Genomic DNA, 19,104 nt, shown 5'->3' with positions numbered 1-19,104 from the left:
TTCAGCAGCAAGCCAAACTTGTGTGCCTTTGACACTATCCTTTCACAATGATCCAGCTGATGTAACTGGGTGTCATCATAGCTTGACAACTCACAGGATGTTTCTGTCCTTTGATATCATCCCCCCAAAACGGAGAGAGAATCACCCATGTCACAGGACATAGTTCTTCAGAGTTCAAACAATATATGGCCATGGACTAATGGCTATAAGCAAGTTGGGCAGGAGCTGAAGCGTGTACACAGTGCTTCACATCCAAAGCAGCGGCATGCTGTCAGAATGGTTTAGAAGACAGGCAGCATTATTCAGAGCACGAAATTATGTCATTTGCCGAGACTGCCACAGTTGCTACGTGTCCGTTTAGCTATTACCAATATGAGTGCTCATCACATAACTGATAATTGGAAAGTTTTGAACCAAAACACTGGCTAGCAGGATTTGTATCGGAAAGGTGGCAGCTTCTTCCATTACACGCAGCATTTCTCATCTGATGGCCAAAACACTCTGTATGGGACAAGACTAAGAAGTCTGCAAGCACGGATATAATAAGCAGTCATAGTTTTGTTTAGAATTAGCACTGATAACTTTTTCAACACAGTGTTTGGAACTTCAAATGCTGACTATTTCAAAAACTAACCCTATTGCCCTTAAAGCTCAAGAAAACATGAGTAGCCTGTCTCGGCTACTGTAGTCACTTAAGACACAGCCAGCAATAGTAAAATTAGAAATTAAGTGAACAAAAAACCTACCTCAGAAAAATGGACAACTGAAATTGACCTTCATGGACCTTCAAAGTTTCAAGTAGGCTCTCATTTCCACACCTACCTTCCAATTAGCACTCTGCATACAGCAAACACATTACTTCCCCAAACACCCCCTTCCTTCCCTTTTGGAAAGCAAAGAGGAAAAGAAATCAGCTGACCTTCTGAACAGTAGTAGTGAGATCCAAGCAGAGCTGAATGATTCTGTTCTTCATTGATGAAAAGTCAGCAATACCTGTAAATGGGGTCCTGCAACAAGAAAAAATTCCCCTTAGACTGAAGGGACCGATCTTCTCCCATCCTACCTTATCAGCAAGGAACAGCATGTGAGGGCAAGAGCTGTAACTCTGACACCCACACACGTGTGAGGACACAGTTTTACAATATAAATATTCCTGGCTGCATAGTCCCGCTCTGTCCTTGCACCAAAATTAGTGAAAGTCTAGCCCTGTGGTAAGCAAGTTTAGAGAGCAAAACCAGAAGAAACAGTCAATTTTCCAAACTACAGTTCTCTCAGCTGCATTGCTCGAGTCAGATCACACTGACTCTGTTGTAAAAATCACACCCTTGGGTTTGCCAGTGAGTAGATTTCTAAGTTCCAAGTCTTTGATTACTAAACTCAGACTGGAGAGAAAAAAAAAATCTAAAATGGATTTTCAACATTTTACACTCAGCTGCAGTGAGTGAGGCTCAATCTTAGAAAAGGATCATTATAGGTAGAGCAGCTTTAGAGCCTGTAGAGTCTCACCTCAGACACTCCAGATAGCTGAAAGGCCTAGAAGGGGGGGTTCAGAAGCAACCCCAGCAGGTTTGGAAATAGACAGGCCAGCCATCTTGCTGACGGTAAGCTGCAGAAGAAATCTAGGCGAGCTGCCAGCAACAGGGTGAGAGGAGAGGACCAGGTGAGAGGCACAAGCTGTTAACATCACTGCCCATCGGACACAGAACCGACTCCTTGCTGGAGAGTGGGGATATTGAAGGATGAAAGCTTTCCTTGCTGCCAGTCCCCGTGCAGCTCTGCTCCTAACCTTCCTTCTCAGGAAAGCTGGCAAGGGGCTTGAGAATTTACGTTCATCTGTTATCATGGACAGCATCCCTGCCAGCATCCGACCGGCTCTGTTGCCTGTTTGCTTCCGCTGCAGCTGTCACAAAACAACTCTGGCTCTTGCCAGGAAAAAAAGAATTAAAGGAAAAAAAAAAAAAACAAAAACAAACAGGCAAAGGGAGAGTCTCTCCCACTGCTCAGTTTTCAAATCGCAGAGCTAAGGCCACGATTTCAGCAGAACATTAAAAATTCTTTTAGAAAGGGACCTTCCAATGACAAGTAATTTCAAAGGTGGGAAGGGGAGAGGAGGAAGTCACACGTGTGAGAAACTGACCTGAATGGGAAGACTCCTTATAAATACCAGTTTGGATGCAATGTTAACAGTTTCACTGGTTTTTAGCACGAGTGGAAGCACAAAAATAGATACCCTAGATTAAATTTGTCCACTAGAGGCCTTCTGGCAACACCAAAAAAAGGGGTGAGCGAGATCAAGATCTTTACACCCAAGCATCTAGAAATTGCCCTACAAGGAGAAGCAATTCGTTATAGCAGTAATAAGAATTTTATTCTCACCTGTCCAACCATGCAAGCAAGGCTTTAGCAGCACCAATAAGCTCTACCACAGAAGTAAGGAATTCATTGGGGGGCTTGCGAGAGGTATTTCCATCATAATTCGAACTTTTCCTACGGCTGCTGATGTAATTTTGCAGATTGTTGGATGATGCTCGCAGCTTGAGAACCAGGTTCTTCATATTGTCTGTTTCAAGGCCATAGTTCTGCAAGGAATATTATTAAGCTTGATAAATCTCCCTATTGAGTCCTTATTTATTATACCACAAGTAACAAGCTCATATGGGATGGAAATCCTCACAAGGATTTGCCCAATTTTTTTTCTGTTTTTTGGCAAAAGTGCCTTCTAAGATTTCTTCTTACGCTACAGCCACTTAAGAATACTTTTGTGGGTGCCAAACCCCCTCAGTTTCTGACATTAATGAGATTTGAGGACACTTTTAAATCAGAATGAAGTCCCAGTGTCACATCAGATGTCATTTACCTTTAAAACGTAGTTGGAATAACAGGATTGTGTTGTTTTTCTTTTTGTTAAAGGAAAGCAAATGCTGTTTTTTCTTAAAATGTTTTCTATACTGTGGTACATAAACACTGAAGTAACATTTCATTCACAATTAAAGATAAGTTTAATCTGGCAAGAGATAAAAACATCAACAGGAAGCAAATGTAATTTCACAGTCAAAAGCTGGAATAAATATTTGGATCACAATTTTTCAGCAACTGTGCTCCTTGATTACAGCAGTGCAATTTTTTTTGCAAGTTTGACGACTGTATTAACGCTATACATAGTAATTAAACCCATTCTTAGACATCGTATTTTTCATTCAGCAGCATCTGTATAAAAAATTTTGAAACCTAAAAAAAAAAAATTTTTAAGTCCTGCCTGTAACTTCAACTTTATGAATTCAAATACAACCAAACCACGCTCTGTAAGATTAAAACCTAATTGTTTTAAGCAACACATTGATCGTCTTATTCCAAACATGTCAGAAATGCTATACTGTATCTGCTCTGAAGGCAACTCAATTTTGTAATCAAGATTGTCGTCTTTTTGCTGTCAGCGTGCAAACATGTGAATTATGTAGCAACATGTTGCTGAGTATCTTTGCTTTTGAGTTACCCCGCCTTGCAAAACCTCGGTGAGTATCTTCTGAAAGTTAAGTCCCAGACAATGCTTAGCTCTTTTAGAGTGAAAATTCCTATTTTTCTTAAAAAAAAAACAAAAAAAAAACCAAAAACCCCACAAAAAACCCACCAAAAAAACCCAACAACCAACATGAAAACAAAAACAAAGCAAAAAACCCCACCCAAAAATACAAAAAACCCCTGCCTTTGTCTATTCTTTTGCTGCTGCAGATTCTTGCTACCAACCTCCAAGTTCCATAGTTTAGTCAGCTATACTATCTACTCTGTCTCCTTTCCCTCTCAAAAAACTAAAGCAAATCTTAATTCCATTCAATTCCAAGTTTTCAGGGGTTCCCAATGCCTCCATTCAGGACCACAGCACCACCCAGACTGGAGGGGAGCTCAGGAGCTCTCAGTCCAGCCTCCTGCTCACAGCAGGCTCAGCTGTGAGCTCAGATCAGCTCCTTCAGGGCTTTACCCAGGCAGGTCTTGAAAACCTCCAAGGACAGAGACTGCACAACCTTTCTGGGCACTCTCTGACTGTCCTCAGAGTGAGAATGTGTTTCCTTAAACCCAGCCTGAACCTCTCGTTTCAACTTCTGCCCAAAGTCCCTCATCCTCCTGCCACGCACCACCAGCTCTGCCATGCTGCCAACTGTGTTCCCCCCATGGTAGGTGCTGGGAATCTGCTGTTAGGCCTCCCTGACACCATCTCTTCCCCAGGCTGAAGAAGTCCCAGTCCCTCAGCCTCTCCTCACGGGTGAGTACTCCAGCCTTGACCAACCTCGTAGCCCTCCACTGAGCTTGCTCTGGTTTGTCCACATCTTTCCTGTACTGGGGGCAGGAGGCATATGCAGACTAATGAGTGCTGAGTAAAGGGCAATAATCACTTCCCTCCCTCTCCTGGCCATGCTCCCATTAACGCAGACCAGGATGCTGCTGACTTCTTTGCTGCCAGGGCACACTGCTGGCTTGTGGCTCCATTCCCTCCACAGTCAAGCATCCATAAAACAGGCTGGAATATCTTAGATTAAGTCATTTACAAAAGAAGAAACAGAACCTTTGCCCCAGAGAAACCCACCAGCGTAAGGAAAGGTTTCAGCTACTCAGCTACCTTTAAAATACCTACCACCTCCTATGGATAAGATCCCAGTGGGTGTAAGTTACACAAGGGCCTCCCTCCTCCCTCTGAGGGCTCTTGGCAAGGAAATATCCTTAAGAGTGCAGCCAGGAGTAGGGGTTGAGAGGATATATCCAATTAAAAAAATGCCACTGTTGCAACAGCAAAGGATATCCTTAAATTTTCCAAGATCACAGAGAGGCAAAGATTTGGATTACTAAACAATGTTAAAGTACTTGCACACTGTCATGTGTGAACTTACCACCTTTTAATTTTAACAAAAGAAAACACCAAGAGCATCATTCAGATGCATTTCTTGCAGTTAGTGTTCTCCTTCTCACATGACATTGCATATTAGTCTATTTTTGGAGGACTACGTTTTCACCAACAGGTCTGGATGTGGGGTAAGTTCCTGTGACCACAAGAATTTGAAAGTAGCCACGTGCCAGAAATCTCCCCCCTCCTTTAACAGGGGAATTACAGGATGCTGACTCCCCTCCTTTCATAAAGGGACAGAAAATACAAAAGATTTTTTCTGTACAGTGGTATAACCACCTAATCACTCTGGAGAGTGTGATTGAGAGAGTTTTCATATATTTAAGTATCTCCAGGTCTGTCTTTCTGTCATTCAGGTGCAGAAATTGTGACCACCACCTGTGGGTGTCTGCAATTAGAGATGGCCCCAGCATTTAAGAGGAGACACGTTGCTATACCAGGTCAGATTTTGACTTTGGTCCCAAAACATTCACATACTCCTTATCACACGTCTTTCACCTTATTTATACAGCAGGTCAATCCGGTGTGACTTTTCCAGTTCATCTTAGTTTTTAAATAATTCTCTCAAGTAGTTCTCAGTTTTGAGGTGGACTTCAGCAACACAGGTGTTGCCTCTGGAGATACAGGAGCTCCAGCTTATGACTGTAACTGGTCTCCCCAACAGCCTATCAAGAGCATATCACAGCCAAGCTCTCCAGTCACTGCACAAAGCTTTCCTACAACTTCCCCCAGAGACTCTATGGAGTGTACCTCAGATATCTAAACCAGCAGTTTGTGTTCTAGGAAAAGTCCTGGCTAAGCACTATGCCTATCCAGCACAACAGGGAGCACGCAGCTCTTCAGTACAAGCCACCGAATTCTCCAGCTATGGATCAGCCCTGAGGGATGAACTTCCCCAGAACAAAGGGTCATCACAACCCAAACCACCTCAGCCAGTCTCCTCACCTGTTTGCTCTAATACACTGAAAACACTATGCCCCTTCACCAGATACAGCAACGTTTCTATCCAAGCTGACACTGTCTTGATCAGCTCACACATAACCACTTATTTCTATTTTTCTTCTCCTTCACTTGCAGTGTCCAGTCTGTTGGGAGGGCTGGTTTGGGGAACTAAACCATTAAAAAAAATCAATTCCCTTTCTTGCTGTAGTGTGCTCTCAGCTGGTTTAGCTCCCTGAGGCAGCTCGCCTCAGGGTCAGGTGAGTGCAAGCACAAAAGATCACTAATCAGGGCACAGTCGGGGGTGGAGGCAGCAGCTGACTTGGATGAATTTAACTTGTCATGGAGCTGTAGCCCCAATTCAGGACAGATAGGAATGTTGATAGCATGGCAGCACACCAAACAGCCTTCACAGTGACACACAGTTGAAGTGCAAAGCTTAGCAGGTTTTTTTGGAATATTTCTACAGGACTGAGGCTACAATATTTAACAGATTATTATTTAAGCAACCAAAAGGTTTTAGATGTTGCTCATGAACCTAAGAACACGTTACATTTTCCTATCACTCCCAATTTAAAACATCAAAGTTGCTTTCATCAAAACAGAGGCTAAAGCCAGCGGTCAAGAGCGCCCTATGTCAAACACTCCCAGGTTGTTACTCATTAACCTGGAGAGCCACATGCAGGGCTGAGGGAACCAAAGCACCGATCTGAAGGAAGCTCAGCTGGAAAACTGCCAAGGCAAAACTAGATAAAAAGGGAAATTCTCCTTGAGAACTCCAGGACTGGGGAACCATCAAAACCCCCTCTCAGCCCCCACCTCCCCCCCACCAAGAATGACACTTTCAAAGCCTGATCTCAGGCTGGCCCAGCCAATGCCACATTTCCACAGTGTGAGCTAAAAGCATGGGGGGAGGAGGTGTAAGAGAGAAAAAAATCCCCAAAATAGTTCCTTTGCTTTTTAATTCAAGGCCCCGAAAGTTAGGGAAATGTCACCATATACACACACACAGAGAAAAACATCCACTAAAGTATATAAATACACAGACCCACTTTCAAAGAACTAATACAGGTGGAATAGGGAAACCTTTATTCTCTCACACAAAAAGAAGAGACAGCAAAATAAAAAAAATTGCTGTCACTAGAACTTAAAACACACCATCCCCTCAGGAACAAAATCAACAGTGATTTTATACAACAATCCCAAAAACTCAAAGGAAGGGGCATCAAGAAGGTGACAAAGGGCATACCTAAAACACAGGAATTCTTCCTCCACCTCTTAAAAAGGAACAAGGACCTTTCAGCTGCAATATGTGAATTCTGTCTAATGCATTAACTTGAGCTGCATTTCACAAAGGATTTCCAGAAACAAGTCTAAGGTCAAAAATTTTGTCTACAAAGGAAATTAGAAGGAAATTGTAGGAGATAAAACACAGCTTTAGGTTCTGGCAGACATCCAGCTTTGTTCATTTTATTCAAATATTTTAAAATAAGTAAGAAGAAAAAAGTGCCTTTGGGGGCTGCCACATCCATTACTTCAGTCAGGACTGTATACAGCACACAGTACATTTACTAACTCACCAGACCTCTTCACTTGCCCGACAGATTATCCCTTCCCACAACATGAACTGCATTTCAGGCTAATTACGTTCTTCTATTAGATTTTCATGTTAAAAATTTTTGATAGATCAAATACTGAAGAGGAAATAAAACGTTTTTCAAATACAAGAGCAACTCTTTGGGAAACATTTCAGACTGTATGAAGTGATTTCATTAAATACACTTCTTTCAGTACAGGCTATCCAATTCGTTCCTGGTTATGGAGTACAAATGGTCCCCGTAGCACCTCTCTGCAGCAAATAAAGCATGTATCACACAGGCAATAAGACTCTCCATTTTAAGAAGAGTATGCTCGGTGCTGCAAGTCTTGCCTAATGAAGGGAAGGCAGGCCAGTGCTGGCCAAAGAATCGTCGGGCAGCCTTTCCCACCTTTCTCCCTGATGCAATCATATATACCTCTGGCACTCATTCGCTGCATTACATCAAACACATCTTCAAGACTGTGTCCAAACTACAGCTTTTAAGTAAAGCCTGCACTAGCAAAACAATCCGAAATATAGTTATTCTTTTCAGAGTGTGTTTGTTTTAAAAGTATTTGCGCGGTTATATATCAGGAGTAAGACAGAGGAACAGCTTAAGTTCTGAATCCAATGAGACTTGAACTCAACTGTAACTGAGTTAGCAAAACATCCCTCATTTCAAGAACATTTTCTTCACTTGGTATGTAGACTACAGAGTTTCCCTAAACCCATGTCAACCGATGTGAGGAACACTTAGCAGCTGTCTTTCAACAGTATGTCTTCTATCTTCTGTGAGAAATTCACTCTACTCAATAGCAGTTTTAATCACTCTGTTCACTAACAGGAGCCACAAAGTCTAACAATGCTACTCAGAAAACTTCTTTCTTTAAAAGTGCAACCAAATGAATTAGCATTGCCTCTTATCAGGAAAAAGTTAGAGAGCTATTAACACAAAGCTTGTGAGGATTAAACAAATGCTTACTGTTTTCTTTTGCCGTAAGGGAAAGCAAGAGACACAAGTATTCTGGTTTTATCAGACTCGCCTTAGTTATTCACCCAAAAGAGCACTTTAAGAAGTTCTTTGCGTGTCTGTTCACCACTTAACTAACCAGTGCACACAGGAGATCCACAGCCTCTAGAACCAGTTCCTGGTGTCCAATCCGTGAGATACCCAAGTCTTCAAGGTCCTGGTGAGAAATCTGTAACAGCTGTTCACCATTTATCTTCTCCCGTTCAAATTTATGGACATACTGCTGCAGGCAATCATCCAGGCCTACCAAAACACAAAAAGAGAGAGAAGGGGATGCGATTACAGATTTCTGTCTTTTCTTCCCCTTCCCCCCAATTAAAAAAAAAAAAACAAAAAACAAAAACACCACCACACAACAAAAACAAACCCTGCAAAAGCAAAAAGCACAAATTGCAAGTTCATACAATATGCAATGCCAAATTATGAAAGAAATTTGCAGAGCGACTGAAGTTGTGCCACAGGGGCATAGCAACAGAGCACAAAGGTTATATGGATCCTTGGGTCACTTAAGTCAATGCATGACCCACCTGCTTCTTGTGGATCAGGCTCAGCAGGTAAGAATGTCCCTTTGGTGTCTGCATAGGCAAAGGTATCAGGGGGCATGCATACACTCAGCTATCAGGGTAACCCAAAACCCTGAGGGGCAACCAAAGCAACCACAACAAAAAATAATAAGTGACCAAAAAAAGATAAATACAACAAGGCAAGAATAAAGATCCTTCCCAAAACCTAGTTAAACAAGCAAACAAACAAAAGCACAAAAACCCACGGTTCCCCATCCACTTATATATAAAAGGTCTGAATGAATAATGAGAGGAAAATGGAACAATCAAAGGCAAAGCAATCAAAATGATGTTTGGCTCAAGCCTCATTATTCCCTTGATTTATGAGACCCTGCAGCTTCCTGAATCAGCCATTCCTTCCCCTTGCTAAGGATTAATGACACACACCAGTAAGAAATCTAATTCACTTTTGTATCTATGAAGTATTTTTAAAACAGTTTATTTTGTCCCAGCAATATCCCCAAAATCCTCACTTTAATTTGTGATTCTATGATCCTGTTCTCTACAGTATCTTTTCATCAGTGATTACAGAAAGGATTTCTGGTTTTCATTTTGTTTTGTTTAACTAAATTTCATGTGTTAATCCTGTTTTCTTGTGTATTCTGCTCATTTCCTCTGTTCTTAAAAATCCTGTGAGCAGCAACAATCTGGGGAAAAAATTTGGATGGATATGTTATTTTAAAGGTGATGCAGTGCTCTTGATGCCCTGTGCCACTTCAACATACTAGCTAGAGTAAAAGGAACAGATCCAATTAGATCTGTTTTGTAGAAATACACCATGTTCACTGAAAATAGTTGACACACACAAAAATTCAGATTACACATTAGACATCTACTTTGTAGCATTCACAATAGCTACATTGTTTGACCATTCAGTTTTAAAAAAATTGAACCTTTAGCTGCATAAAGGATGTTTATCCACTACGCTGGCTCAAAAGGAAGCCATTGAGATGGACAGGATGTCGAATCCTGGAAATGAGAAACACGAACAGCATCCTGAACTACAAGGAAAGGAGAGCCAGAAGACCAGCACTCAGTTCCACTCATGGAGCCGCAGTAGCAGCCTGGAAAACAAGCACTCCCAGCACACTCTACTGCCAAGAAAACATTCGAGACAAATCGCAAGGGGGGTTTGAGGAGTCACATGAAACATACTCATGTCATAACAGCAGCACGAGCAGTCACTGCTGCCTTGCAGTGTCTGGTCACAGCAGATCTGTAGATTATGGACTCTCAAAGGCACAGGCTTACTTAACACACATCACTTGTCTTTATAATGCTCGCTCAGAAATTAATAAGGACAGACATCCTAGCACTTAACAGTCACCCCTTTACATGACTCGGGCAAGCTTAATTACTGCAGTACATCAAAATCTGGCTGAACAAGCTTGACTCCTCCACGTGCAGAGCTACTAGTGTGCACAGCTTGATTTTTAAGCATAATTATGAATGGGAAAACCTGCATGCAAGATGAGCAGAGTCTCCCAGGGCTACAGTTGTTTGGGGTGCACTCTTGTTTCCTCCCATCTGTCTTGGCAAGGCCACATAAATTTTGAAAATTGAGCCCAGTGTTCTCTTTCCCACAGGCACCAAATTCTCCCTTAGGCTATACAAACTCTTTTCCCAGGAAAAATAATAAAAAGATCTGGCCTTCATTGTTTAACAATTTATTTTTTCAAAACAAATTCTCAACCGAGGCTGACATACAGTGCACATATTTGGCATTCCCAATTTTTAATGCTGTCTTGCAGACCACTGTTTCCCATCATTTGCCATTGTAAGCCCATAGTTTCCATTACAAATTACACAAACACCTAAAATAAAACACTTTATTCAGCATGCAATGAAGTTTTTATTTTTTAAGCTTTTTGGATGCAGTGTTGATTTTGCATACCATCTTTTTGGTCTGTTGACTCAACTTTCTAGATCCTCATTCTATGCTAAAACATGAACCTCACAAATGTATATATCCCCCCCAAGAAATACAACTATGGCTTTCAGCTTGCCTGTGCTTTTTTTTTTTTTTTTTAATTCATGCTTGCCTCTTCTTGAAGGTCTATTACAACTTGAACAGCTACCTTTAAAATATTTTTTTAATAAGAGTCCTTAAAAACAAGACTTCTACAATCACACCATAAGACTATATTTTACAAAATATTATAAAATCACACAAATGTTAATTCAAAACAGTCAACACAGAAGCACAGCCGCTCAGCTAGAACTCTATTTAAGATTAAGAGACCAAAACTATGCAAAGCAGGAAGTGAAGACAGACCCACACACTCATGGCAAGCATTCACTAATGGTTTAAGATGAGCTTACTAACATTAGTGTTGTTATTATTTTTACCAAGAAACATATAGAAAAATCTTAAAACATTTTAATTGAGATTGCAACCACATTTACAGCCTATTGTTTAATTTTCCATTGTATGAATGAAATGTTGAAACATCGTATGCAAACCAAAAAAATTCCTATTTCTCCAAGAGGGAAAGGAGAAGGGAGGAAAAAAGGACTCATAAATCAGTTCAATAAAATAAACTAAATAATATTTAAGTGAAGTTTAAAAAGTCAGCATTCAGAATGTTTGTAATCTAAATGAACTGCTCTTTTTTTCCTTCTTCCAAACATCTCAGTTCTTTCCATGTATTTTCTCTGTGAACTTCAGAGCCTCACATAGACTTGGTATTGCCCATTAGCAAAGTCTGGATATTTTTGAGAAACTTAGATGAATTCAAAACTATAAAAAGCAGTCTGCATTACTCAGAAAGATACTTTCTTACATGCCAGGTCATTTTAAACAGTGCAATATTTGGAGGTTCAAGCAAGAAAATAGTTTTCTTTATTTCCAATTAAGACTCCGACATTGGAAAAGATACCTGTATTTATCTCCTTTACCCACTGAAGAGCCCTTCTGAAGTCTAATCTATTTATTTTATGCTCAAAGTATGTTTAAAAAGCATTTGTCTCAATTGCATGTGAGAAATCTTTGTACTACTCCTTGCACATACATCAAAACCATGCGTGAAAGATAACATCCTTCCTACTTACATAATTGTTAGAGAATGAAGGAAGATAGAAATAGCAATTGCAGTATGTCACCCAAGTTTTACAATAGTAGCAGTGATTTTTGGGGGGAGGGACGGAGGGGGAGAGAGAGGAGAAACTAGCCTAGTTAGTGTTATTCGTATTGTGAAAAAACTCTTCTGATGAAGTGCAGTGTAACTTGAACAAAACTCCCTCCCAAATTTTGGCAGGTGTAGAGATGTGCAGTAGATCCTAAGAACTGTCTAGACTTTTCTGTCTAAAATAACCTTCCACCCGCATGCAAAGCACCCCAGAAGACATTCAATACCTTGCATTCATGCAAAAACATTAGGACAGGGCTTACACTTACAAATTTGTACTGATACCAATCTCAGTCTGTTACCAAGATTAAGAAAGTTATTTTGAATAAGAATTGAGGGGGGGAAAAAAAAAACTTTGAGGGGATTAAGGGGGAGGCTTGGGTCTAAGCCATAACTATCAGTTTACTATTCAGAGAGAATTAACATTTCTACTGTTGATAGATGTCAGCTATTCAGCAATGACATATCTGACTCCTAAAGTACCGGTGAAGTGTGTTTTGTAAGTAGAGATATTAAGTAGTTTCATGCTTTTTGCTCAACTTTTGTGCTGGACATTACCAAATAATTTACCTACCATAAAGCAATAAAACAGTTAACTAATGTATTACATTAACTAATGTATGACTCACCGCTTCTTCTTTCCTCCCACCATCCCATTCTTCCTCATTCTCTTCTCGTATGAGACACAGAGTCTATATCCTCCAACATGGGGGGTTGGTGGGGAGCAAGGAAGGAGAAGGGAAGATAGACAGGGCAAGGAAGGAACTGAGGAAGAAACGGGGAGGGGGAACTGGAAGGTGACCAGGATCATTTTCCGTTAGTTCAGGAACTTGAAGAGATTCTGAGGATAGCTCATAAAATGCCAAAGCTGACATGAGGAAGCGGGAGAAGCCACTTGAACAGAGGAAGACCTCGTAAGTACAAGACCTTCTCCTTCACATAGCACCACCATGGTGATCATTGCTCACTGTCTCAAGGAAATACAACCTTTATTATTACGAACATGTGCTCATCTCTTCTCTTTTGGGTGACTAACAAACTGGCAGTGTCAGCGTCACTACCTGGTGTCTCAGGGTAGCACCAAGGTTCAACTACAATCCTCAGCCCATTGAGGGGCTCCCTTGGACAGCTAGCTAGGTTGGACTGCTGAAGTCTTTTTTGCCTCATCACCGTAAGAAACACACATTCAAATGTTATAAGAATCTGACTTTCCCACCTTATTCTGGTCCCCCCTTCAGGGTCTATTCAGTTGCCACTTTTAGTCTCCAAAGACTCCCTGCACACACCAACTTCAACCCATCCTCCTAAGCTTTGAAAGATCACCAATTCTAGGAGAATCTTTGACATACTCCATGGTACATGCCATTATACTGTCATTGATATTCCACATCATTTTATAACTGTTATTGTGATAACTTCCTCCCTTCATTTCCTCCATCTATTTCCAGGACTGGAAGAAATTAATAAAAGAAAAAGCAAGAGGGAATCAAAGCAGCAAATGAAAGCTACAAAGAGAAAAGAGCTACTTTATAAGCAGGTGAACCAGCACCTGAGAAAGCAAATGAAAGTAAGGAAAAAGGGTCTGCTAGACAGCTGTGAAAAGCTGAAGCAGCTCAGTAGGACAGGTAAAGGGTGAAAAGGAACAAATTGAACAGTTCAAGGAGAAAAAACAAACACGGTTTTCTTTAATAGAGAATGCAGTGGGAAGGTTGTTCCACTGTAACACCATGGATGGCATTCTCCTCCTGCAATACTACAGACAAACAGAGCCAGGGATGACTTTAACAAAGGAATTCAAGGTGCTTTAAAAGGATGATAAAAAATAAATCTAGAGCAGTCAGGTACGAACCAACTTTCTAGGACCCACACGCCTGATTGTTTCTTAGCTATCATGATTGGTTTAGCTTTTATCTTTCCATAAGTTTTCAAAACAAAAGTTTAGTTATCAGTTGGTGTGAGCCACTTATTGGGGCCAGAAAAGAGCTCAAAGGCCTTAGTTTGCCAAGAAAAAATAAAAGCCTTCAAGAGATCTTTGAATTACTGTCTACCGTACAAAGGTAAAAAAACTTCCTCGTTCAATTTTTTAATCCAAGTAGTTTCACAATCACTCATAACACTCCCACCATCTGAAGTATCAATCACTTTAAAAAAAAAAAAATTGAAGAGCAAGAGCTGCTTAATATCAGTATCACAAAATGTCTCCTGCATAAACCAGCTTGTTTATAAAATAAGTTCTCCTCATGTAATCAATTGTAAGCAACTCTTCCACATTTCTGTTTAATCATCTGCATCCTACCCAAGCAGGCATGGCCTGTTGCCTCACCAGGCCTTAGGTCTAGCTTTGCTGAGGACAGGCATTGCCTAGAACAGCCAGAATGGTACAGAAGTTTGTCTGTCCCCCCCTGCATCCAGGGATAGAACCAGACAAATCGCTGGCCTCTCCCTGCCAGCAGAGATGCAGAGGGCAGCTCTCCCATGAAGGTCACAGCAGGACAGAGGGAAAGGGCGAAGCCTTCAACTTTGATAATGAGTGCTTTCCTGTTCCCTCTGTAATCCCCTCTGACTGACAGTTGCGCAGAAAGCCTTTTGCAACATGTTCCTATTTTCAGTATTTCCAACTAACATATTTAGCCTGGAAAAACAGACTACATACCCATGCGTTCACACTACCTCAAAATAAATCCATTCATTCCATTCAAATCCATCCATAAATCCCTCAGCTTCTTTTGAATGCAAAACTGAAAGCTTTGCCTTGTAATAAAAGAACTGGGGGGTAAATTTGGGTTGTAAACCATCCTGACCAGAAGGGCTATGGAGACTGTGTTTAACCTTTAGTCGCTCCATATAGATGCCACCTCAGATTGACAGGACTTCCGCTGTGCTGTACTTTTTACCAGTCCTCCCAACAAAGTCGTTGATTGAGACCATTCCAGCAGTACCCATTATCATGCTCCATACTGTAAATTTAAGGACAACTATAAGCTTCAACACTTCACAGGGTAAATCACGAAGTATATTAAGGAAGAGTCAAAATAGCTTTTGTCCACAGCTTGCTGAACCCTTCCAAGAATTCAAGCGGGTTTGCCAAGCAAGACCTCTCTCTACGAAAGCCAGAAAAACGCGCTCAGATTTCCCTCACAAAATATTTTCAGGAAACTATGCAGACATGGAGTAAGGAAGAGTGCAGTCTTGACAGAAGAAAAGATGGTAGGGAGGAGAAGGACGTGATAAAGGCCTATAAAGCCGTAAGTGGCACAGAAAAACAGAAAGAACACTGATTATACGTCATCTCTTCCAACACAGGAATTAGGGAGAGCCAATGAAGCTAGCATGTAACAGGTCCAAACAAGCAATAAAAGAGTGATTTTTCACACAGCAGTATGCAATGCATGTTCAACATGCATACAGGTTCAGGAGAAGGTGAACAGATTCATGAAAGAAATTGCCATAGAAGTCATGTCTGACACTGAAAGACTCAAACAGAAATGGCTGAAGGCTTGAGGAAGCCTACAGAAGGAAACGCACAATATGTCATCTTTCCTACAATCCTCCTTAACGTATCCCTTTTTGGCAAACATTCAGGATGGGACACTGAGCTAGACGGCACAGGACACAAGACTTCCACAGTTATGCCATACACAACACCAAAACGTAGATGGCAGCTTCCTTCTAATTAGTTTTATCCTAAGGCTTAAGAAAATTGTTGTCTCTTCACTAGTGAAAGCTACTATTGTCGTTAGTATTTACTGCAATAGTGACACAAGATTTTTCCAAAAATGCAAAAACTCTATACAGAGAAATAGAAGGCGAGGGGGGGAATGGAGGAAAAGGCTAAACACTAATACTGAATTGTGATATCAATTTAAGCCAAAGATATAACCAAAGCTTTTACAGACTGGTAAAAAAAACACTGCAAAAATAGACCCTAGTAATACTAGGAAACAGATCACAGTGAATCACACAGCTGCTGTCGTGGGTTGTAATCCAACTTGAGATATTAACAGTGAGTGGGAAATTGCAAGAATGAATTAATTTAGAAATTGTATCTTCAGTTGACAATGAGTGAACTTGCATCAGGACTGCAAAAATATATTTGACATGAGTGAATGGTAGCATACAATAAACTGAGATAAAACCAATTCTATAATAAGTGAAAAGTTTATGGTATTTAATTACAGAAGCATTTCACCTAAAACTCAAAGTTGAGTTTTCTTTCTTCTTTATAGCTCTTTTTCACGGAACTCATGAAAAAATTGGGGTAGGGCAAGAGAAACCTATTTCTACTGTTTTCCATAGGGGGCTTCTAATTTGAAGCCTTAAAGCTATGTCATAATAAAAGGCAAAATTAAAATCTAATGCTATAGAAATTGAAAAGTGAATTGTGCTGGCATGCCACATTTCTAAAAAAAAAGAAGAAAAAAAAAAAACAGGACACAGCATAATGACACACAGGTTTAACCAGAAAAATCTCTGGTTAGGCCAATCTTACTTTACTACACTGAAAAATAGACCACTATGCCACAATCACAGAGAGACAGAAATTAAAGCCTTTTTCAATTCGACAGGGCATTCCCTCTAGACATGAAAAAGTAGAGTATACCAGGAAACAAGAAAAAAAGAAAAAAAAAATCTATTGTATTACATTCCCACCGATTTGAAGGCAGGTGGGTCAGAATACACATGCAGTCATGTTTTTCACCAGCAGAGCTGGACCGACATCTGCTGCACGTATCAGGCCATAACCCAGTGGGGCTTTGCTGCCATCACGCTCACTAATGTCACCACTTCCCTGAGAGAGCGCGTTTGACTCCACCTCTGAATATTAGGCCATTAAGTATCACTTGGCTTCTAGGGTTGAAATTTTGACTCACCTGGAAGGAAGAGGGAAGAGATGAGAGACACACTTGTTCAGGACTTACCACTCAGCCCCGGGCAGCCAGACTCCGCAATGCTACCCCAAATACTCATCTTGGGAAAAAAGAGTTTCCAAGAAGGAAGAATAGGAACCACAAACAAGGGCTCATATTCAAGAACTCAAACACCTGGCAGCGTGATATCTTGCTGGCAGCATTTCAGCTGCAACTCTGCTAATCCCAGCCACCACCAGAACAGGACCAGAGAAAGATGAAGGATGAAAAAAAAAAGAAGAAAACTGATGCACATCATTTTTTCCTGGTGACTTTGGTGTATATTCTCTGTCTGCATCAAGGATTAAGCTCCACGTGATGAAGTAGCTTCACACAATACGACATTCATGCTTCGGTTTTCTCTTTTAAGAATCAACTACATCACTCACTGACCAGCTACGCTTGGCGAAAGCAATCTTTCCCTGCTTTAACAGATTTTGTTTGGCAAACTAAATAAATGAGATGGAAGCAGAGCATATCCATATGTTCTCTGCAGATAGACCTGGCATTCTAAGTTTCAACAGAACATGCGATGAAAGCCAACATTCAGCAAATGCATGCAAAACACATTAAAATAGAGAACACACCTGCCATGGGCAGACAAGCCCAAAGAGCTTCCTAGCCAATACCACAAGATTTCTTCAGGGACACTACTGACAACATCCTGCCCAACTTCACAGTAAAAACGATATCCTACTTGTGGCAAGATGCGACTTGCATTCATCCCCTGGGTATACTGCAGCATGAGCAAGGCAACAGGAACCAAATAAAATGGCATTATATTGTAGCTGTAATGAGGCACTTTTATTTAATCAACATTTATTGCTCAAGTAGCACCTAAGAGCTACTATAAACTCCAAGCTGAAGCAAGAAAACATCTCTTTGCCCAATATACTAATACATGCAAAGGTGTGCCTATTTGTCTGTTGGTTGCATTAAAAATAGCTGTAATTAAATGGGTTTAGAAAGGCTCTCCATTGACACAAAAGCACTTCCAGCAAGTATGACCCAGATCTTGTCATTCTTTTTCACCCTAAGTTTTTACCATTATATCTAGCAATCAACTTATCCCCCCCCCAAGTTATTTTAAACCCGCAGAGCTTGGCACTGCATACTATAGTAGACTACAGCAATGGCAGAAAAGTTCACTAAGAAAGATTGTTCTTGAACTAATTCATTCAAACTCTTTTGACAGCCATTGCATCCAGTGAACATACCTTAGTGTTTGTCACAACCTAATAAAATCATTTTGCTGGTGAAGACATGACTGACAGTGTCAGCAAATACAGAGCTTTTAGCATGGTAAAAGAAAAACCACTCAATGTGACTTTAAAGTCACATACATGCATTAGGGGAGGCAAGAAAGACAATTAAATGTCTGTGGTGAGAGATAGATGCAACAGGATTTAAAAGGTCTAAAAACACTTCCAGCTCCTTCCTACAGCCTAGAAAATTCTCTTCTGTCTTTTTTGTTGCTTGTAACTGATGTCTGTGACTAATCAAAAGGTGTTACTTAAACAGGGCATCAACAGAAGTTAGTTACTTTATTACACCAGCATAGTGTGGCTTCATTAATTCCACTCAAACAATGAGTGTAGAACTGTTCCACATACTTCAGGATAAATTAATGTGTCCTACAGGCTATTAGTGACATAAAGCATCATCCTCACGTACTGTGTCAAACTCTGACAATGAAACTTTCACCAAAGTTTAGATGTGGGGACTCTGTTCCACCCTGGGCTTGAAAAATCTCAATCCTCTTGGATGCTCAGAAGTTGCTTCCCAATGCACATGGGCTCAAGAAACCACTACATCTTTCTCCAGCAGGAAACAAAAGCAAGTGGTAAAATCAAAAGTAAAAAGTGGAGAAAACCAGATGATTCTAGTATTCCTTTTCCTCACCCCACTAGGGCTTTCTCTTCATACTAAGTACACTTTAAGGCATGCTGGCCAATACGTTTTAAATTATACTCAAACAGGAATTTGCCACTTCTGTAGTCAAGGTAGGTCCGTTTTTCTCTCTCACTGAAAACTTAATTGTTTGTTCCATTGATGCAAATAACA

At 40.7% G+C, this 19,104-nt stretch overlaps 1 protein-coding gene across 1 annotated transcript in view; it reads right to left on the bottom strand.

Moving 5' to 3' along the window:
- Positions 1 to 19,104, bottom strand: part of CNKSR3 (CNKSR family member 3) — a 59,457-nt gene that overhangs the window by 19,370 nt on the left and 20,983 nt on the right. Inside the window, exons 2-4 of the mRNA XM_075146119.1 lie at positions 8,522 to 8,685; positions 2,377 to 2,579; positions 920 to 1,007 (exon numbers count right to left, since the gene is read on the bottom strand). Coding sequence (XP_075002220.1) covers positions 920 to 1,007; positions 2,377 to 2,579; positions 8,522 to 8,685 — 455 coding nt within the window. The remainder of the gene's footprint in view (positions 1 to 919; positions 1,008 to 2,376; positions 2,580 to 8,521; positions 8,686 to 19,104) is intronic.

This window comes from Calonectris borealis, chromosome 3, assembly GCF_964195595.1.
Source record: "Calonectris borealis chromosome 3, bCalBor7.hap1.2, whole genome shotgun sequence".
Lineage (NCBI taxonomy): Eukaryota > Metazoa > Chordata > Aves > Procellariiformes > Procellariidae > Calonectris > Calonectris borealis.
This window is presented reverse-complemented; position numbering and strand designations above follow the sequence as displayed.